The sequence below is a fragment of the Nicotiana tomentosiformis genome, chromosome 5, assembly GCF_000390325.3.
Source record: "Nicotiana tomentosiformis chromosome 5, ASM39032v3, whole genome shotgun sequence".
Lineage (NCBI taxonomy): Eukaryota > Viridiplantae > Streptophyta > Magnoliopsida > Solanales > Solanaceae > Nicotiana > Nicotiana tomentosiformis.
In genome coordinates this window covers 135,219,248-135,227,455 of record NC_090816.1, presented here as the reverse complement: position 1 = coordinate 135,227,455, position 8,208 = coordinate 135,219,248, and the positions used below count along the sequence as shown (strand labels likewise).

Here is an 8,208-nt window from a genome sequence, read left to right as displayed (position 1 = left end):
TTACTGATTGCAACATTAATGTATCTCATGCATGAGAATATCGATCAAACTATTATTCTTTCTTATTTTCACTCTTTACTTCTAATATGCATTTTGGCAGGGTTTTGTAATTAAAAAATATGCATACATATATTGAAAAAAGTAGGATTTTTAGGGTTTGTTTGGGAGGAGTTGAAGAGGAAGGAGATTAGGGGAAGAGATCACAGAAACTTCCAGTTGAATTTCAACTCTTTCTATTTTTTCAAATATGTCCATGTTGTAGTTAATTAATCGAACTTTTACATTAGAGACTCATAGCCAATGGCTAGAAATCAACCAACCCAAGAAATAAAAAAACAAAGATTAACAAAACCAAAAAAAAAAACAAATAAAAGAGGTATAAATACCATAGAGGTCAACCACTATCGGATATTGATAAGTGGGTTGACCCGGAAAGAGATCCGAAAGAACTTTCCAACAAGCAGAATAGAAGTTGACCACAAAGCCATCTCTGTGGGAGGCTGCTACTCATAAGGCCATCTCCGACATGAAAAAAAAGGCGGGGTAGGTTAAAATATGGACGGCAAACTTAAAAAAAAAAAAAAAAAAAAAAGTCCAACTCCATAGGTCATCTGCATAGATGTTTAATTAGCTATATTACCTTAGGGAATACATCTCATCTCTTTTTTTTTTCTTTTTTTCTTTTGCTTTCTTTTATGTAGCTCTTAATATTTTCATGCTCAAGCCTTCTCTTCCATTCCAAAATTACAGAAAAGGAAAAGAGTCAGAAGAATAATCAGCTAAGTCAAGATCAAATTGAAGTGATGATTAATCCGATCGACGATTTACTGCTCCCTTTTAATAGCAGATGCCCATGCTTTAATTCGAACGTGTTCATCTTCAGTCATGCTCCTTTTCAACCCAATCTGGTCTTCCTAATGTGAACTCCAAGCTTGGATTTTTCTGATTATCCAAATTGATACATTTAGTTCATTTAATCATAGTGTTTTCAATATGGTAATTAGAAAAAGACAATATAATAGAAATTAAATGACCATTTGTCTATCGCAGACTTTAGTCTTTCCTGAAGATATATACTAATTGTATCATAGGTTAAGATGGGTGACATGACATGTGCCAGTTACAAGCAAAAGAAACTTAATTTTTGTACACTGACAGTGTAAAAACAAATTCAGTTAATCTGAAGCTGACAAAAAAAATATTAAATATGTTGTGAGAAGCTTGAAAATTAAAGGATTTAAGAAAGTTATAAAAATTAATTTGCCACTCCTGATCACTTTCTCAAAAGATTAGTTGCTCTAAAGTGTTTTGAGGGGTGAACGTATAGTGTTAGCTATGGGTTTACGTGAATTCAAAAGTATTTCCCAAATTCTATAAATGTATTAAAAATAATTCTAAATATTCAATAACTATATGACCGTGAGAATCCATATATATATATTATTGTACACTAACTCGAAGTTGCTGCAGAAATCTATAAACTTTAAATTTTAGATTCGTCTATTAGTGTTTGAATTCTTGTACATATAAGATTTTGAAATTAGAATAAAAGTATGAGAAATACCTCTATTTGGTGACCTGATCTTTGTTGAGATGGAAAGCAAGGCGATCTAAGGCCATTTGCATCATTCAAGTTTGCTTGCAACCATCCTTCTCTACTGCTGTAAAATTCCAAGTAAAAGACGTATGTTTTTTCAGTCTATCTTGTACTGAATTAACTCATCACATTTTGACTATCCTTATAAATTAAAATGTGAAAAGCAATAAATGTATACTGAAGTTATAATGGATCTTTGAAGAATCAATAGAAAAATTCTAATTCTTTGTGTTAAAAAAATTGTTGTTTGGTTAAAAAACAAAATCTAACATCTCTCTTCCTCTGAACGTCCATACTTGGACAACTGGAGTGTGAATAACATAACATGAGCCTACAATGAAAAATACTATAACAACGATAAGTAAGCTCTGACGTGTTAAGAGATGGACCTTTGGTCTATCTCGACTCCAAATTTTAGCGCATGAGGTGAAAAGTATCCAAAAAAACATATAAAGAGACAACAACTGATCATTTCTTCAAGCCAATATAAGACACTAATTGAATTAATCTCTATATTACGCAAATCATAAAATTAGCTCAATTGACCCTTAATAATGAAACTAATTGAGACTGAGGAAGTAGTACTTATGTCACTAATTCCTATTAATTAAGGAGCTATAGCAAAACATAACTATTAAAATACTTTATATATTAGCCTGTAAATATTTTAAATTTATGTTTCTTTTAATCCTACAATGTGCACAACATTTGAATTACAGTACTTGTCATTTAATTCAACTGTTATTTTATAAAATAATTGTGGACTGGTCAAAGTAACTTCTCAACGTACAATAGGACAAATTAAATAAAAGTTCCTTCGTCCAACTACTAGAGTAAAAAAAAGTACAAAAATCATCTGCTGATGACCTGCAGATTCGGCATTCTATATTTATTTTGTGGAGATTTTATCATATATCTTGGAGTTGATTAAATATTTAGAAAATAGGAACGAAGAATTTAATTAAGGAAAAGACAAATTATAGAAGCAGGCACATCCTATTACGTACATAGTAACTGGATCATAACAAGATCTTTTTTCATATTTTCTACTTTGAGTAGACGAAAAAATAAACAATCAAAAAAGACAAACACACGACCAAACAAGACAAGGATACTTTAAATAAATATTACTTTGAGAAAAGCAGAGCACTTAAGTCAAGATACTGGTCTTTTTTTGGATTTATTTGCTAAAATCTCCTCGTGAAGAGAATAACAACAAAGCAAACAAAAAAGAAACAAAAGAAAAGTTTATTACATCCTTAATAAAATAATTCAAGAAAACAACCAAAGTAAAAGAATAAAAGAAAAGAAAAGAAAAGCAAAAGTATAGCAGTAAACTTTTTGCTTTCTTATCATAATCCTAATTAATTACCCTATGAGTACGGTTCTCTTTCTCTTTTTTTCGCCAACTTTCCTATTTGCGTTGAGACCTCGACTTATTAAAATTCACCTTTGTTAAATCCTATCAAATGGGAAAGTGCTTCATACTAAGATGTTTTTCATTGGGTGTTCGAAATCGAAATTTCCGGCCAAGGTGAATTGGATCATATTCATTCTATCACAACTTTTACTAATACTATTAGCTCTTTTTTGCCTTTTTAATTTAAGAAAAAAGAAAGAAAGAAAAGAATGCATGAAAAACAATTAAAAATAGAGGGTAGAAAATAGTACGACAAGATGTAATTAAAATGGGAATAAAGGAGTTGAAAGTTCAAAGTGGAAAAATGAAAGAAAAGAAAAGCAAAAGCTGCCACAAGAGCTCTTTTATTCTTCAGAAAATGGTGGACGTGGGTTGTGCATTTCTAAGATTCAGGGTAACTCCATGCAAAAGAAAAAGTATGCAACTCATTACTCCATCATTACTTCAAAAGTCCTACACTACACTACTTGTGAACCATAGTTTTTATAATTCAAATATACTAAAAAAGGGCGACAGGTGCATAAAGTATTCTGCATTCACGCATGGTTCGAGAAGGATCGCATATGACGCAAACAGTCTACTCTAATATAAGCATTATTGGCTGTTTTCATGATTCGAACTCGTGACTTATAAGTCACACGGAGACAACTTTAATTTACCGTTGTTTCAATGCGTCACTTCTAATTCAAATACACTAACATTGTAAAAACAAATCTGCACTTATATATCTAAGTATTTTTACAGGTTGTTTCAGGTAGTAACAGATTCAGAAAATATATCGAGGATATACAAAAAAAAAATATAGAAACTGTCACACTCAAGGGAGGATCTATGTATATGATTCGGGGTGGTACGCCACCCGTAAGTTTCAGCGAAAACTCTATATATATATGTAAATATGTATAAGAAATAGTATATATATTTAAAGTGCCAGAACAAAAGTCGCCAAGGTGCCAGTGGCAAAGGTCCATCTTTTCCTTCTGCTTGGCACCCGGAACCCCCAAATTATGGGATTTGTCTCTGATCACACTCTATTCCCCGAAGCAACTATTGAACTACCTTTACCATTAGATTAAAAGCTTCTCCAAAAGAGATTCAATAATATATATATATATATATATATATATATATATATATATATATATATTAGCATAGAATATCTTTCCAACTAATGGGATTCAATTGAACCCACGCTATTACATATAGCTCCACTACTGGTTGCAGTTAATTACAGGTTACTTATCTAATTTTTCTATAAACTATTACCTATAATAATCTTTTAAGTATTTTAAAAGTTTAAAAGTTTTCTTGAAGTGTCAGTATATAAAAGTTAAACGCGTCAAACGTTAAGCCCCATTTAAATAACATATATAGGACGTTCACTAAAGTTTTAAGTAGTGTTATATATGAGGCCTATACCTTGAGGAATTACTCCAAAGAGTAGGATTTGCAGTAGAAGGGTAATCGGATTCGGGTTGTACTGATCCATCGGATGCTCCTCTCTGATCCGTAAACCGGCATAAACCAGTCCGGTCACCGGTGCCGGTGCTTCCTATTGTTGTGAGATCATCTTCTCCTGACCCATCTGATTGCCCTAAAAGATAATAACAAATAAAAAATATCAAAAATAAAAAACTTATATATATAGTTTAACTTTTATGCGCTCAGAGTTTTAAAAAAAATTTAAATACTATCATATTAGATAACTATAAGTAATTGTTTTTAAAATGTATGATTAGTAACAAACAAAAAAATAAATGTAGGTTACCTACTATAGTAGGTTAAAGTACACGTGTAAAAATTATTTACATTAATGAAACATGTTACTTTCCTGCGTCTCATTTCATTTCTTGACAAAGAACACATTAACTCCCATGGAACGAGCTCATATGCTATACATAGTCATTTCAATTAGCTATCTATTTTGGTACAACAGAAAAAATATGTATAACTATGGTCAGTATAGGGAGATCATCAGAGGCGAATCTATGTGTAATATTGAGTGGTTATCGGACCCCGTTAATTTTGACAAAAATCATATATATGTATATCTTTATACCGAAAAAATTGTTGATTAAAATCATTTAGCACCAGAAACACTAAAAGTTTTTAGGAACATGCATTGGTTGAGCAGAAAAGTGTGCCCATCGCGTTAAATGGTGGATCCGTCTTTGTGTAACATTAGTCAAGACTTTACGCCTATCGTCGTATAAAAATTGTTAAATGCTAGTGTATAATGCATGTACTCGAAATAGAAAAAATTACCACATTGTTAATGCCATTTTATGCTGTAAAATGTGTTTAATAACACTGATTATTAGGAAGAAAATAAAAAGGAAGAAAGTAAGTAAGCAGAAGACTTAAAGCAAGACAACTTACCAGAGGAAGCTGCAGGTTTGTCAGTGGTTTTAACAGTGCGATACATCTGCATTGGGAAAGGAATTTTTTTTCAAATGTTAAGACAACAAACAATATTTCAAGAAATTCAAAAAAAATAAGTACTACTACTACACATTACACTTACCTCTCGTGAAATGACGTTGAAACAAAGAGAAAAACAAAACAAAACACAAAAAATAAAGTGGTAGAGTTTCTAGGGAGGGAAATATTTTCAGAGTCAAATGCTTCTTTCTTGGAATTGATTCACTAATCACGAGGTGAATTATTGAATAATGATGACTTACTTTTGTCTGTAACAGAACCCCAGTACCCACCCACCCCCCAACCCTATTATTCTTACCATAGTAGGACTAGTATATTTACCTAAGTATATTTTTCTCTCTTTGTTTTTCTTCTTTCTCTCTGATACTATCAGAAAGATCAGACTTGTTTCTTTAATTCATTCACTCAGTCATTCACTGTATTTTTATCGGCTAATGTGCCGGAGGAATTCATCCTGAGCTAGGGACCTTTGACAGAGAGAAAAAGAGAAGAAGAAAAAAAAAAGTATTTAAAAACAAAACAGATTCTCCTTGTTCTATTTAATATTCTAAATTTTTTTCTAAGTACCTGTAAATGGCTTTTGACATGAGCTAGAGTAAGATCTTTCACATCCATTAGCTCCAATACTGACTTTGGTGTTGCCCCTAAAAATCAAGAACACAAAAACAAAAATAGAAGATTAGACCTTTTACATCATTTCCCACCTCAAAAATATGAAATTATAACATACAGAGGACAGATGCAGCAGGTTCAACTGAACTACTTAATGTTTTAGAACGAAAAATTTCATACGTGTACGCAGACCTTACCCCTACCACAAAGGGATAGAGAGGTTGTTTTCAAGATACCCTCACGTCAGGAATACGAAAATAGACAATAGAATCCGTGACAATCACAAAAATCAATATTTTAGAACGAAACATCGATAGTAATTTTGAACTGATGTACAATGTGTTCAAGCTAAGAATATCAAAGGTTTGAAACCAACCAGAATAAATTCTGGATCCGTCTCTGATAATATAAAATAAGCAAAGAAATCATACTTTCATGGCCACCAAGAAGCTCCACAGCATGAACAAACCGGGCATGAAGAGTACTAGTCCATCTCATTCTAGGTGCTCTCATACTTCTTTTAGCTGGAAGTTTTGGTAGAAATCTTGATCTCATCAAACTATGATGAGAAGTTGCAGTTTCATGAGAAGAATGCCCTAATCCTACACCATATTGACTATGATGTAAGTGATGATGTGGCACTTGATAAGAAGATGATATCCCATTAAACCTAGTATTAATATAAGGAGATGAAGATGTAGGAGAAAAAAGTGGTGAAGATGATGAAGCCATTGGGTAAAAACACATCTTTGGATCTTTCTCTTTGTCTAAATTAGCCAAGAAAGGAAATGAACGGTTGTGATTATACACTGGAATACCTTTGATAGGTCTTAAACCGTCCGAGACATCTAAAGAAGAAACCCCATGATTTATTTGATTCATTGGTTGCACCATATGGTTATAATTTTGACTATGGTGGTTGTTGTAATAAGGGTTTCTTGGTAAGTCTAAAAAACCCCTTCTTGTTTCGTCATTGATGGCGCCGGTGGTGGTGGTGGTGGTAGTGGTGGTTGGGTGAGCTAACGAGAGCTCAGTAAGGCAATTTCCTGCCTTACTAAACTTTAATCTCCTATGATTTTCACCCACTTCATTAGCACAACGATTCGAGAGATCGAAACTAGAAGTTGCTAGCAATTCATTGATGTTGTTACAAGATGGAGAAGAGGAACTATTTGGAGGGCTAATGTTGAGAGAAAGATCAGGGATTGGCTTTGAATTAGTTGATTGAGGTTCAATGAAAACCCCTTCTAAGGGCATCTTTATGGATTATAACTACTAAAGAAAATCTAACAAAAAACAAGAATTCAAGAATGTTTCTTTAATTTTCTAATAGTGGCTTTTTTTGCTTTAGGAGGACTTTAGCTTTTCCTTTTTCTGTTAGCTCCAAAAACCCAAAATTTATGATAATATGCCCTGGAGAATAGAGTAAAAGTTGCACAAAAACACAAACAAGACACACACAAAGAGATGTAGAAAAAGGGAAAAAGGAAAAGATGGACAAACTTCAAGTTTGATTTTGCTAATAGATTTAGAAAGAAAAGTGAGAAAAGAGAGTTTATTCTTTATGTAAAGCTAATAGAGGAACTCAAAAGAAACTCTTTTATCTTCTTTTAATAGTAAACATATATGCAGAAGGAGAGAACAAGAAGAAGAAGAAGATATGAAGTGATGTGAAGAAATTAAAGAAAAATGAAAAGAAAGAAAAGGCAAAGGAATGGAAAGATAGAGAAGAAGGGGGGATTTTGGATTTGGGAGTGGTGTTAATTCCTCGAGAGTATATCTTGGAAAATGACACTAGAACAAGGAGAGGCTATTTTCTTCTCTCTCTGTCTCTCTCTAGTCAAAACAAGCAAAGCATCAAAAGAAAAAACAAAAGTACATAAATTTCAGAAATACAAACAAAAGAAACAAGACACTTATTTAATTTTTTTTTTTTTAAATATAGGATTATATAAAGAGAAAACAAAAAGAAAAAAAAATGAGTGTAAACAATATAAACTGATAGAGTATTATAAAGACCTTATTATCTAATAAAAGATTAGCATAGGTTGCTAATTAATTATCTTCTTCATCAGATTATGAATGAAGTTTACCATAGTCAATTACATGTAATTAACTTGTACAATTTTTTTACCAT

At 32.1% G+C, this 8,208-nt stretch overlaps 1 protein-coding gene across 2 annotated transcripts; it reads right to left on the bottom strand.

Moving 5' to 3' along the window:
- Positions 1–200: 200 nt before the first annotated feature.
- On the bottom strand, positions 201–7,855 carry LOC104115633 (transcription repressor KAN1). Of its 2 annotated transcripts, none has more exons than XM_009626309.4 (6): positions 6,503–7,855; positions 6,027–6,103; positions 5,397–5,442; positions 4,437–4,611; positions 1,565–1,658; positions 201–942 (listed from the first exon to the last, which is right to left on the bottom strand). In XM_009626309.4, the coding sequence occupies exons 1-6, from the start codon at positions 7,326–7,328 to the stop codon at positions 880–882; spliced, it is 1,281 nt and encodes a 426-aa protein (XP_009624604.1). In that variant the 5' UTR covers positions 7,329–7,855; the 3' UTR covers positions 201–879. The 2 variants fall into 2 exon arrangements, with proteins under 2 accessions (XP_009624604.1, XP_009624603.1); XM_009626308.4 differs by having other exon boundaries at positions 1,565–1,661; positions 6,503–7,851.
- Positions 7,856–8,208: the final 353 nt, after the last annotated feature.

Coding starts and splice junctions, on each gene's coding strand:
- LOC104115633 (XM_009626308.4), bottom strand. CDS start 7,328: ATGCCCTTAGAAGGGGTTTTCATTGAACCTCAATCAACTAATTCAAAG. Junction 6,104..6,502: donor GCTTCTTGGTGGCCATGAAA/GTATGATTTCTT, acceptor CTTGATTTTTAG/GGGCAACACCAAAGTCAGTA. Junction 943..1,564: donor GATCAGGTCACCAAATAGAG/GTATTTCTCATA, acceptor TTGGATAATCAG/AAAAATCCAAGCTTGGAGTT.